Source organism: Oryx dammah, unplaced genomic scaffold (assembly GCF_014754425.2).
Source record: "Oryx dammah isolate SB20612 unplaced genomic scaffold, SCBI_Odam_1.1 HiC_scaffold_13, whole genome shotgun sequence".
In the NCBI taxonomy this organism is placed as follows: Eukaryota; Metazoa; Chordata; class Mammalia; order Artiodactyla; family Bovidae; genus Oryx; species Oryx dammah.
Window position 1 is genome coordinate 10,466,198 of NW_024070197.1, and position 13,388 is coordinate 10,479,585.

General features: G+C 45.5%; 1 protein-coding gene and 1 pseudogene across 1 annotated transcript in view; one reads left to right on the forward strand and one right to left on the reverse strand.

Moving 5' to 3' along the window:
- ODAD1 (outer dynein arm docking complex subunit 1) overlaps positions 1-85 on the forward strand; it is a 37,250-nt gene extending 37,165 nt beyond the window's left edge. Inside the window, exon 16 of the mRNA XM_040253829.1 lies at positions 21-85. Within this exon, the coding sequence (XP_040109763.1) occupies positions 21-85 (65 nt within the window). The remainder of the gene's footprint in view (positions 1-20) is intronic.
- Positions 86-9,424: 9,339 nt separating this feature from the next.
- Positions 9,425-12,942, reverse strand: LOC120873091 (annotated as a pseudogene).
- Positions 12,943-13,388: the final 446 nt, after the last annotated feature.

The following is a 13,388-nucleotide window of genomic DNA, read 5'->3' on the forward strand; positions in this document are numbered from 1 at the left end:
AAAGTTCCCGGGCTCGGAAGCCAGCGGCGCCGCCCTGGGCCCCCCGGAGAGGACGAACACTTCCTTAGGAAAGGGAGGGTTTTAAAATCTGTGCCTGATGGAGGGACTTCCTTGGCAATCCAGTGGCTAGGACTCCCCGCTTCCACTGCAGGCATCGCGAGTTGATCCCTGGTCGGGGAGCTGAGATATCACACCACCAAGTGGCCAAAATAAATAAAAATTTCAGAAAGGATCAAACAAATCTGAGCTGTAAAAGGGCCAAACCAAATGGAGGGCCCTCAGTTTCCCTCTTGAGCCCCGTTTCCTCCCCCGCCCCTTCCATCTTTTTAGGACCTACTTGCCTGTTGGATGATGGTTTGTGATGACTGGAAATCCACTTGCTTATGACAAAGGGGAATTTTTTTTTGTTGTTTAGTTTTGTTTTGGCCACACCCCAAGGCTTGCAGGATGTTAGTGTTTTGCCCAGAGTCCGAGTCCCCAAAACTGAGATGTTAAGACATCCACAGCAATGCAAAAGCATAAAGGGGTTTATTGCTAGCTAGAGCCAGGGCTCCTGTCACATCCGACGCAGTGGAGTAGAACAAGGGCCCCGAGCCCAGATTTTCAGCGGTATTTATAAGTTTAGAACAAAGACAGGGAGTTGGCAAGGGTTGATTGGCTGCAGGGGTTTCCTGGTATTTACTGTGTTAGGACCAAACTGAAGCCAGGTCAGGCACAAAGGGGCAGGCTAGGCCTGAAAAAAAAGCTGAGGCTCTGGGAACTCCTGCAGGCAGTGTAGCTCGACCAATCAAAAAAAAAAATCTCCGTAGCCCCCGCCCGCGCCAGACCCGAGCCAATCCCGATAGAGATGCGAGGTTTAAAAGTCCCGCGCGTGTACTGTTTAACCAATCAGCTATGCTGTTACAGAAACAAAGAACCGTCTGTATAAAAGTATATGTGATTCAGAGCTCAGGGCCTCTGTCGATTCCACTGTGCTGGATGAAACCTGGGCCCTGGTTCGAGCTGGTAATAAACCCCTTTATGCTTTTGCGTTGCTGTGGACGTCTTATTCCCTCAGTTTTGGGGACTCGGACTCTGGGCATAACATTTGGGGGCTCATCCGGGATCCCTTTAACTGGGAAGAATAACACTCTCCCGGCAGAAGGGGTTTCCTCACTAGGAAGAGAGATCTCTGAACACCGGTGTTAATTCTGGTTAAGTCCAGCGTAAGGCCGAGGTCCGGCTTGTGCTGGGGAGGCAGCTGGCTCTGTGGACGTCCTGCCGGGCGCAAAATCTATCATTATTGGTGAAAAAGCCGAGACTGACATCCTGACCACTCGGGGTACTCAGGGGCCAGCTTGCCTGCCAATGGACCAGACCCAGCAGCCGCAACTGGGACCCTTTTGTCCCTGGTCTCCTCCTGACGCGACCAACTGGCCAGAGTGCCCCGACTGGTAAGAAACAAGAGACTTTATTGATCTCTCTCTCCTTCCCTCTCTCTTTCCTCTCCTTAAACCTTCCTATCCTTCCCTGTTTTTCTAGTCCCCTGGTCCTGGACACAGAAATCTGGTCGAAGGGCCCTCAGCCTGAGCTGAGGATTAGAGACTGATCACCTCCTCTTGGCAGAGAACTCGAATTCTGGTTCTGATTTCTGGTAGGGCCGAGTTCCAGTCCTCCCTCCTCTGGAAGCCCAGGGAAAAGTCCCGTAACACCTGGGTATCTGTAGGTGGCAGGAGACGTCTGTAAGGCCACCCCTTTTGCCCCCTCTCCCGCCTCCTCCCCCTTCTTCTTTCAACCTGGCTTCCTTTCCTCACTTAAAATCTTTGATGTTACGGAAAGGCTTGGTGGGTTACAGTCCGCAGGTCGCAAACAGTATGATACGAGTGAGCGACTTCACTTTCACTTTGATAAGGACTGCCGGGTTTATATGTGTGTGTTTTAACTCTGTGATCTGTGTAGTGATTTTTGATGGCCATTTTGCTTTGTCTGGCCACCATGTGGTTTAGACCTGCTGCCATTTGTTAGAACTTGATTTTCTTTCCCTGTGCCTTGAGACCAGGGCTCTTAAAAACACTTATCTAGACCATCTCTAACTCCTGACACTGAGAGAAAAAAAAAAAGCTTCTTTAATCCCAGAGCCCTTTAAGATGATAAAGGACCCTGTGCAGGTTAATTGTGTGTCTTTAAAATTCTGTAATTGTAAAATGCCATTAAGTGATCATTTAAACTGGGCTGAGGCTGGTGAGGGTGTGGAGCAATGGCCCCTAAAGACTGAGAGCTGAAGGCAAGGAGCCGCCTCCCTTCCCTGTTCTGCCCAGCCCAGGGGACCTGCCCCCATTCCTGTGGCCCAGGGACCCAGCTTCCAGTCGGCAATGTCAGAAGTGACTTGTGGCTCTGCCTTGGTTGTGAGATGAGTACATTCCAAAGGAACAGCCATGGGGAGGGGGCAGGCTCAGCGATCCCTTGGAGGCTCAGAGCAGCTGGCCTGAGCTCCAGCTCACCTCCAACGGAAGCTCGCGCGCCCCTCAGAAACGACGCTGGCCAATGTCACCGCAGAGCTGAGGCGGTGTTGTCAGGGCTAATGTAAAATCTCTTCCCGTGGCGGCGATCCTCCGGCTCTGCAGTGCCAGCTCGGACAGACTGAGGTCTCTGTGGCTTTGGTGACCCTGCTTAAGCATTCCCACCGTGTCCCAGCTCTGCTCTCTGCCTGCCTCCCACGTCAGCCCCCCTCCCTCGCCTGCTTGGGGAGGAGGGCAGTGCCCCAAGGCCAGGGGCTTTTGCTCGGGAGAGTTGTCAGGCTTCCTGGGCTCGTCAGGCTTTGAGCTCTACCGGGGTCCAGCTGACCTGGGATACCAGGTGTTGCCCAGAGATACACCTCATCCCATGCCTCAGGAAGGGCTAGGGAGCAATTTTATTATTGTATTAACTTTACTCAGTTAACTCATTTGAAAAACTAACCAGTTTTTACTTTCTGTCTAAAATGATATATGTGTAAAAGAGTGACCTGTAACACTCCCAAAGTGCTTTGTTTTCTCTGATAAATATATTAAAAAAAAAAAAGACTTAAAGCTAGATCTTGCACTGTGCCTGTCTAAATATGTCTTGGTATGTCTCTGTCTCTGGGTAATATTTTTAAAGTTAATTTATATATAAGATCTATTTATTTGGCTTAAAAAAATAAGCGCTTACAAATCAAGTAATTCTAAATTAAACAATAAATTCCAGGTTTATGTGAACTGGGAAATATTCAGTGTTAAATACCTGATATTAATGTTTGTTTGTTGACCTATTTAATATAGACATGTCTTAGAGTACTTAACGTTAAAAAAAATATTTTCATTGTACCTAGGTTTAATATGTTAAATATTATATCTGTTACAAGTTTGTCAACAAGAAAATTACCTCGTTAAAAAAAATGTGTAAATGAGATATGAGCTTTTAGATAAACTCTATTAAGAATAATTATGCTTTAGAAATGTCTGTCTGAAATAGTCTGTCCAATTTGGGGTAACTTAAATTGGGTTGTGCTAAACTAAGTGATAGAAGTTCACTGACTAGCTAGCTCACTTCCAAATAGAGTAAAATTTTAAAACATTTATTACTGAACATTAGTTTCCTCTTACAAAAAAGCTAAAAAATTTGAGACTGTTAATGACTAAAAATAAGCTGGCGCAAAAACTTTAATTTGGCTTTTCTCTCTGTTAAAAGGACACACTTTCTTCAGATGTTGAACTGCATTTAACAATAGATTTAAGTTCATTTGCCTCTTAAATGGTCTGTTCTGTATTTGCCTCTGAAATCCCATATTGTTACTTTGGCTGAGTGAATAGCTATTGTTTCACAGTGACCTATAGTCCCATCTGACTGAGTGCTCAAAACCTTTCTGATATTTGTTGACAAAACTAACTAAATCATCTATGAAGCACTTTTGGCTTCTAGCTAACTTTGGGGTGCTTCGGAGGGCCCCTGAAGCATCCCAAAGAGAGATATTAAACTGTGTTTATTTGGTTGGTTAAATTACATAAAAAAAGATTATCAAATGAGTAATAAATCTGCTCATATTATAATGTAGGGTAAAATTACTAATACAGATATCCTAAAAATTATATGGAGTTTTTAACATTCTGATATGTCCTGGTATTTTAATGGAAAACCTGATGACTTCACAAAAGTTAGCAAAAGGACTAAATAAACCAGCGAATATGCTTATAACTTTTATGGTTTCTATCTGAAAAATTATGGAGTTGAATCTTATGTTTTCAGGGAGTAGGGAAAATCTTCCTCTCAAACTAATTATGACAATGCTTTGGTAAAATTAAACGTTATAAACAAAACAATTATATTTTCTATCTGACTCCTCCAAAAATTGGAAGTTCTTAGGTTCCCAGTAAGTTTTATCAAATGAGTTAGGAAGGTTATCTCACGGATACAAAAAATCTCAAGAAATTTTTGAGACCTTATCAAGGGAAGAATTCACCTAGATTTGTTAGGCAAAATCTGTGATAAGACTTTGGTGTGAGTTTCTCAGCCCTGTTTTATTTTAAAAGTTCAGTCTGAGACTCTATAAATGTTTCAGCAAAATTGAAAAAAAGCCTATAATCAATTATGGTTATAAAAATCATTAGACCAAAATCAGTAAAAACAGACCTATTTTGCAAACAAACTTGCCTTAATTTGGTTATATTTAATAAAAATAAGGGTAACTTTAAAGAAAAAAAAAGATATTTCAAAATGTTAAATACCAGTTTGTTAATGGAGGTCTGCATCTAATAAGACTCATCTCTTAGATAGTTCTTTGCTGTTATGTAATGTTAATGTAAAATTTAATTAAATTCTTGAAGAACACCCTAAGTTTGTTTCTGAAGCTTATCTCAGTAATCTATCTTTGGATGAAGATCAGATGCCTCATGACCTGCAACCAGGACTGGAAAAAGACGTAATTTAAGGGACTGTCTCCAACATGGATAGAAGGACTTTTTTTATCAGGAGAAACTACACTACACCAGGATGAGAAGACGATGACATCAGAGGTAGACAGCTTCCCCGAGATGCTGGACCTGATTCTTATGATCATTTATGTTTTCTTGACTTCTTAGACCTTTGCATATAAGTCAAATGCTTTTCTATCATAGGCCTGATCCTATGCTAGTTTTAAAAATCAATCCAATTGTTGGGTTTGTGGCCAATTACCTGTGTCTAGTTCTGGGTTACTTTGGTAAATTTCTCTACTACCAGACTAACTGGTTGGCCCTGAGAAAATTTACTTAAAAAATTAGTCATATTCAGGTCACTGTGATATTACTAGATAGGATCCCCTCACCAGGCCAATTAATAATGCCTGCTCTGACTCTGGCTATAAATTTGAGTTTTTTTCTATTACCCAAGCTCAATCAGAACAAGACAAGTTTCTGCAAAGGAGGGGAAAACCTCCCACAATTATGGGATGGATTTATAAAGATAATACCAGGCTACAGTAATTTAGGTTTAAAGTCTCCACTATGTTAAAAAAAAAAAAATTAAATCATACTAAAGATAATCAGTCTAGTAACACTAAAAAACTAGGCTATGGGCCTTATAGATGGTGCCAACATGTAATTTCCCTGGAAGATAAAGATTCTACAGGGCAGACTAAGTCAGATGACCTAAAGATATACTGGGCTACATCTAATGGGAGTTCTTAACATAAGTCTTACTTGTGACTTTACTAATACTGCTGGCTATGTTATTTGTATTTCCCCTGTTTTACAAAATTGCTGTTTCTTACCCTGTCAAATGTGTGTGTGAGGCCTCTAATAGAATAATATATAGTCCCATATGAGATCAATGATGGTAACAGTGTAACTCTAGATATGGCAAGAAGCAACAAGAGGGAATATTTTCCTGGACCAAAAAGCTAGTAAGACAGGTGGTCCAGAGAATTTTAGATACTGTTTTATGGCCTAGTCCAGTAACAGCACATTGAGTGGCCTGTCAACAGAATCTTTGCCAAACCTGAGAATGGACATTCTCAGCACCATGAGATAAAATGGTCATGAAGTGCTCCCCCACATAATCATGGTCAAGTTGATGAGCAAAAAGGGGCTCTGCCAACTGAAGACTGGCACTCGCCATCTGCATCTACAAAGATTAAATCATGCCCGCTGCAACTGCTGACTTTCAACGCCCCTGAAAGGAGTTCAGGGTAAAAATCAGGAATGAGGCACTCTGTGCTCTGGAAAAAAACTGGCAGAACAGGCCTTCAGATAGTTAGATCTTTTCAGGAAAAGATTTTATGAGTCCCAATTCTTGCATCTTCCCGTACCTAGAGAAACACTGATGTCATTAATGGTAAAATCTGCTTTGGCTATTGAGGAAAAGTTTACAATTAAAAGTTAAAATAGAGTAGCTATGGTTCAGATATCCTGGGAAATAACTAGGTGATGCTATGGGTGTACTTTCAGATTAGACTTTGTATTGCTAAACACTTGAGTTTTCTGGGTCATGTTAGGCTTGGATGCCACCATTTTCATAACAGTGTCTTTGAGCCCCCACCCAGGTGGAAGATGGCAACTTCAGACTGAACACAGGATTCCTGGAGCATAGCTCTGTTGCCTCACCACCAACCAATCAAAAGGGGTCACAAACCCTGCAACCCTCACCCCAAATGTTGCCTTCTGTTCCCGGGGACCAGAGATGACCATCCTGTTAGGTCTCTTGTTTGGCCCTTGTCTATTCCATCTCTGAGAGGGGCCAACTAAATTGCTGTTACTACAAGGGTAGAAGCTGGTTTCAGATGTGGAAAACCCCAACTTAGATCAGGTAGAGAGAGACTTCTGCTCTGCTAGGCAGGCCACACCCACGCACAGCAGGAAGAAGTTACAGAAGAAAGAGACCTCCACCCCAATTCCCAAAAAGTATCTTGAGTATAAAGTCTCTCAGGGGGCCTATGTGCTGTGTTAGGAGAAAAACGTTGTTTTTATGTAAATCACTCAGGGGTAATCAGGAAGTCCCTGGCCAAGATTAAAAAAAAAAAAAGGGCTAAATTAAAAAAAAAAAGTCTTGAAATTAATTTGAATCCTGGTTCCAACAGTCCCTGTGGTTAACAACGCTAATTTCTACCCTGGTGGGCCCTCTAATAGTGCTACTATTAATACTTAATTTTGGTCCATGCATAATAACTAAGCTTGTTGCCTTTGTAAAAGACCGCATCAATACCGTCCAACTGATGGTACTGAGGCAATAGTATCAGGCCCTGCCCCAAAATAAAGAGGAAGATTCCTCTGTGTAGCTGAAGACGGGGGAATGTTAGGACCAAACTGAAGCCAGGACAGGCACAAAGGGGCAGGCTAGGCCTGAAAAAAAAGCTGAGGCTCTGGGAACTCCCGCAGGCAGTGTAGCTTGACCAATCAAAAAAAAAAAAAATCCCGTAGCCCCCGCCCGCGCCAGACCCGAGCCAATCCAGATAGAGATGCGAGGTTTAAAAGTCCCGCGCACGTACGGTTTAACCAATCAGCTATGCTGTTACAGAAACAAAGAACCGTCTGTATAAAAGTATATGTGATTCAGAGCTCAGGGCCTTTGTCGGATTCCACCGTGCTGAATGAAACCTGGGCCCTGGCTCGAGCTGGTAATAAACCCCTTTATGCTTTTGCATTGCTGTGGACATCTTATTCTCTGTTTTTGGGACTCGGACTCTGGGCATAACTGATTGGCCACTTATCATCCCTCTGATTGGCCAGAGTTATCATCCCCCAAAGCCTGACTCAGGGATTATTTTTGGCCTAGTGCACTTCTCTGAGCCTGTCATGGCTCTGGTGAGGTTGTAACATTCCCCATCTTTAGATCATATAGAGGAATCTTCCTCTTTGTTCTGGGGTACAGTTTGATATTGTTGTCTAAGCACAAATAGTTGAACTGTATTAATACGCTCTTTTATAAACGTAATGAGCCTGTTGAGGATGCATGGGCCAAAGGTGAGTATTAGTAAAAGCACCATAAGAGGCCCCACCAGGGTAGAAATTAATGTTGTCAGCCACGGAGATTGTTGAAACCAAGATTCAAACCATTCCTGCTGGGCTTCTCGCTCTCTCTTTCGCTGGGCTAGTCCTTCTCTCACTTTTGCCATAGATTCTCTTATTATCCCGGTGTGGTGTGCGTAGAAACAACATTCTTCTCCCAGGGCCACGCAGAGCCCCCCTTGCTGCAGAAAAATTAGATCTAGCCCTCTTCGGTTTTGCAAGACCATCTCGGACAGGGAGGTCAGCGATTTTTCTAGGGGACTAATTGACTGTTCTAGGTGGGTAATGTCTTCATCTATGGCCGCCCGCAATGGAGTAAATCCCTGGCCTTGGAGGGACAGGCTGCTATCCCAGTCCCTGCCCCATCGATCCCAAGGCTGAACCTGGTCGCTATGGTGATGGCTGCAATAGGTTTTCTCTTGGTTCTGCCTTGTATCATTTGACCGGGTGTTTGTTTTTGGGCCCAGTAGTCGTACATTATCTCTTCAGGGTGGTACAGGATTTTTGGCACAACTGCCACCAAGATGCAGAACTCTTCTTTAGGATTGAATACTGAGATGTGTAAACAACTGCTTGCGATGGAATGAAACACCAACACTGCAGAGTGGTTTTAATCTTTATGTTTTAACACTTGCTTTTTATAGCTGCTTTATTTTATATCCCTTGCACAACAACCTACAGGGCAAGTTGCCAAGCACTATGATTCAGAGACTATAGAGTGCGCAGGCGCAGGGCGAGATAACCTTTACCTTGACTTATTTACTGCAGCTAAGACTTTGTTTTGGGGAACATCCTTATCAACTTAGAATCCGTTTTGTCCCTGGGTCTGTTCCTTTTGAGGAATCAGAGAAACATCCTTGTGTGCAAGAAATGTTCTTTTCCCACGGGAACAAACAGAGGATTCTTAGCTGAACATCTCGTTTGCAAGAATGTTCAGCCCTGGTTGAGAGTCTCGTTTGCAAGCACTTCTCAACCTTCTTTATACCTTGTTCCCTACAAACAAGGGGTTAGACCAGTACATAAGCAGACCCACCATCCCCCCATCTCTGGGATAATCCATTTAATCTCAGGTAGCTCTGTGGGTTCGGCTGTGTAGGCACATAAGGGGGAATTTTTGGGTGGAACTCTGCCCACACAGAGTCCCTTTCCCCAAACTTTTTTCATTGTGAGGCCCATTTTCCGTTCTCTCCAGCGACATTGCGGAGGATCTATACTATAAGTCAGGCCGTAAGAGGCGTTAAGACCCACTGCTTCATAGTAAGGGGGGTATAGATCTAGTTGCTTCCGGGTTAGTTTGATTTAAGGTTATATAGGCTGCCTTAACTAATTTCCATAACGGGTCTGGCCACCAGGTGTTCGGAGGATGTATTTCTGTGGTTAAGTTGAGCACCTCTCGTGTTAGTCCGTCTTGAAGTTTCCAGGTGATTTTGGCCAGCTGGTGCGGGTTGTCATGGGTGGCTCCAGGGTCGAGGAGGATGGTCACCAATAGGACAGTCAGGATGATTTGTCTGGATCCTGTGGCGGATGAGCTTTATCTTGAAGGGGTTTGAAGGGTGCGGCGTTACCTCCGATTCCTTTTGGGCCCTCTCTTGCTCTTCTGGAGTAGCTTGGCGTACGTGGTGGCAGTGCACCCAAGATCCGATACCGTCGACCTTTAAAGCAGTGGGGGTGGTAAGAAGAACAACATAAGGACCTTTCCATCTAGGTTCTAATGTCTTGGGTTGGTGTCGCTTGACCCAGACCCAATCTCCGGGACCAATATTATGTAAGGGGATGGTCCCCTTGTTCTGACCCTCGTGGATTTCCCTGATCAATTTCCAGACATGCTTATGCCACCTTGCCTAATGCCATCAGGGCTTCCTGGAACTGTCCTAAAGTAGGGGGTGGTTGTTTTCTTCCCTCAAAGATAGGGCATATGGGAGGGGGCCTCCCATACATAATTTCAAAAGGGGTTAAGTTCAGCTTGTAGGGGGTATTATGTCATGGAAGAGAGTAAAGGGAAGGAGAGTCACCCAGTCCCTGCCAGTCTCTATTGCCAATTTTGCCAAAGTTTCTTTTAAAGTCCGATTCATCCTCTCAACCTGTCCTGAGCTCTGGGGATTGTATTCACAATGCAGCTTCCATTTGGTCCCCAGAGCTAAGGCCAGTCCCTGTACAATCTGACTCACAAAGGCAGGCCCGTTATCAGAGCCAATAGTCACCGGCAGCCCAAACCTAGGTACTATTTCTTCTAGGATTCTTTTAGCTACTATCATTGCTGTTTCTCCCTTAGTAGGGAATGCTTCCACCCACCCAGAAAAAGTATCCACCAAAACTAACAGATAACGGTACCCATACTTGGCCTGGTCTTACCGCTGTAAAATCTATCTCCCAGAGTTGCCCTGGCTTTCTCCCCGGTACCTCATTCCTGTATGCTGTCCTTTTCCCGGCTTCATCATCAGGCATGCTTTGCAGGCCTGGACTATGTCCCGTACTGTCGCCTGTTGTCGGGGAAACCGCAAATGTGCTGTCTGTAAGAGAGTTAGAGTCTTTTTTTCTCCTAGATGGGTGGTCAGATGTAGGTGCGTACAGAGGTGTTGACCCAACTTGGTTGGAAGTATCAAGCTGTCATCCTGGTCCCGATACCATCCGTCTTCGCCCTCCTGAGGGCTGGCATTTTCTTGAATCCAATTGAGATCAGAAGAGGAATACTTGGGGGTTGGGGGCAAAGTTCCCATACCTGGGGGTGGCAGCCCCACAGTTAGTATAGGGGCTGTGCAGTCCCTGTCAGCCGCCTCACGAGCCGCCATATCAGTGGCTCGGTTGCCACGAGCCTTGATGTCTCTTCCCTTTTGATGTCCAGGGACATGTACTATTGACAGTGCTCGAGGCTGTTGGACGGCTGCTAAGAGTCTGCGGATCTCAGGCAGATTTTTAACCCCCGCTCTTTATATATTGGGCCCTGGATGTGTACGGTGCTGAATGCATACCGACTGTCGGTATAAATAGTGACTCTTTTTCCGTTTGCCTTCTCCAGAGCCTGTATTAAGGCTATTAGTTCCGCTTTTTGGGCGGAGGTACCCGGGGGAAGGGCTTCAGCCCATATTATCTTCCCAGAGTCATCAACTATTGCGGCTCCAGCCTTTCTCTGTCCATCTTTCATAAAACTGCTTCCATCTGTAAACCATATCAGTTCACCGTTATTTAAAGGCACATCTGTTAGGTCTTTTCGTATTGCCGTCGTCTCAGCCAATATCTCACCACAATCGTGGAGGGGGCTGTCTTCTTCCGGGTTGGGTAAGAGAGTAGCTGGGTTCAGGAAGCAGGGCGTCTGGAAGTGTATCCAGGGGGTGTCCAGCAGCAAAGCCTGATAATGGGTCAAATGGGCGTTAGAGATCCATTTACCCGGTGGCTGCTTCAGAATCCCTTCGATGGCATGGGGAGTATAGACCAGGAGTCACTGTCTATAAGTCAGCTTGTCAGCAACATGGACCAGGAGGGCAGTAGCGGCAATGATTCGGAGGCACGGTGGCCACCCCGCAGCCACCGGGTCCAGTCATTTGGATAGGTAGGCCACTGGTCGCCTCCAAGGCCCCCACTGCTACGTCAAGACTCCTTTTCCCACTCCCCGTTTTTCATCTACGAACAATTGGAAGGGCTTGGACGGGTCAGGGAGAGCAAGGGCTGGGGCTTCCAGCAGAGCCTGTCTGAGTTCTTGAAAAGCCCGTTTCATTGGTTCAGTCCAAGTCCAGTTTTTATTTTTTCTACTTCCTTCATATAGTGGCCGGGCCTTTTCAGCAAATCCCAAGATCCATAGCTGGCAATACCCAATAGTCCCAAGAAATTCTCTCACTTGTTGAGGAGTTGCTGGCTCAGGGATCTGCAATATGGCCTCTTTCATGGCTTGCGTCAGCCATCTCCATCCTTGTTTTATTTTATACCCTAGGTATATGACTTCCTGCTTAGCAATTTGGGCCTTCTTTGCACTAGCCCGGTACCCCAAGGTCCCCAAAGTTTGAAGGAGGTTGCCTGTTGCTTCTAGGCATGCCTCCTCAGTGGTTGCAGCTAGCATAAGATCATCAACATACTGCAACAGAACAATGTTGGGATGATCAACCTGGTACTCATGGAGGTCTTCACCCAGAGCCTCATTGAATAGCGCTGGTGAATTCTTAAAGCCTTGCAGAAGTCGAGTCCAAGTTAGCTGTCCTGAAATCTGGCTGCCTTCTTCTATCCATTTGATGCAAAGATCTCTTGGCTCAAGGGGGCCAAGGGTAAACTGAAAAAGGCATCTTTCAAGTCCAGGACAGTATACCAGACGTAGTCTGGCGGGAGGCTACTCAAAAGGGTGTACGGGTTAGGGACGGTTGGATGTATATCACTCACCCATTTGTTGACTTCACGAAGATCCTGCACAGGCCTAAAGTCCGTTCCCCCTGGCTTTCTCACAGGTAACAAGGGAGTATTCCATGGAGATCGGCACCTTTTAAGAATTTTTGCCTCCAGAAGCCGTTGTATATGTGGTGCGATTCCTTGCCGGGCTTCTAGGCTCAAAGAGTATTGTTTTACCCAGATATGGGTGGCGTCCGATTTCAGTTCGACAATGATGGGAGGCCTCTGCTTGGCTAGTCTTACCCCCGCAGTTTCTGCCCAGGCTAGAGGGTATTTTTGGACCCAAGGTTGTACATTGGGGTCAATGGCCATGAGCGGCTTTGGCTGATACAGTCTGTATTCGTCCCTCAATGCCAGAGACAAGACTTGTATGGGATGTCCGGTCCCATCTAGAACTGATATCTCTCCGTGGTCAAAGTGAATTTGGGCATTGACTTTAGATAGTAAGTCTCTTCCCAACAAGGGTGCTGGGCATTCTGGTATCACAAGAAAAGAGTGGGTCACCTGCTGGGCCCCCAAGTTCACGACGTTTAGTAGTCCATCCATATCATTTAGTCCCAGTGGCCCCTTGTACCCAGCTGGTCTTTTTAGACATCGGTCCGTCTTTCCAGTTAAGGACCGAGTATTGAGCTCCCGTGTCCACCATGAAGCCAACCGGTTTCCCCTCCACATGTATAGTTATCCAGGACTCGGGGAGGGGTGCCGGGCCCTTTCCCCCCTAATCGCTATCCTCTCCTGCATATAGGATGTGGGCCCCCGTGGAGGATGCGGAGGACACCTCCTGCTTGGTGGGTCTTTCCCTTAGGTTTTTCTTGGGGCACTTACTTTTCCAATGTCCTATCTCCTTGCAAAACGCACACTGGTCCTTTTTAAGTCCTTACCTTGCTGGCTTCCCTTCACCCTTCGAATGGACTTCCCTTGTTCTCCGAGAATTAGCTCCCTGTTCTACCCCTGCAAAGAATATCTGGGCTAATTCTTTCTGATTCCTACGGTTTTCTTCAGCCCTGAATTCTCTTTCCTCTCACCTACCGCGTTCCTCCC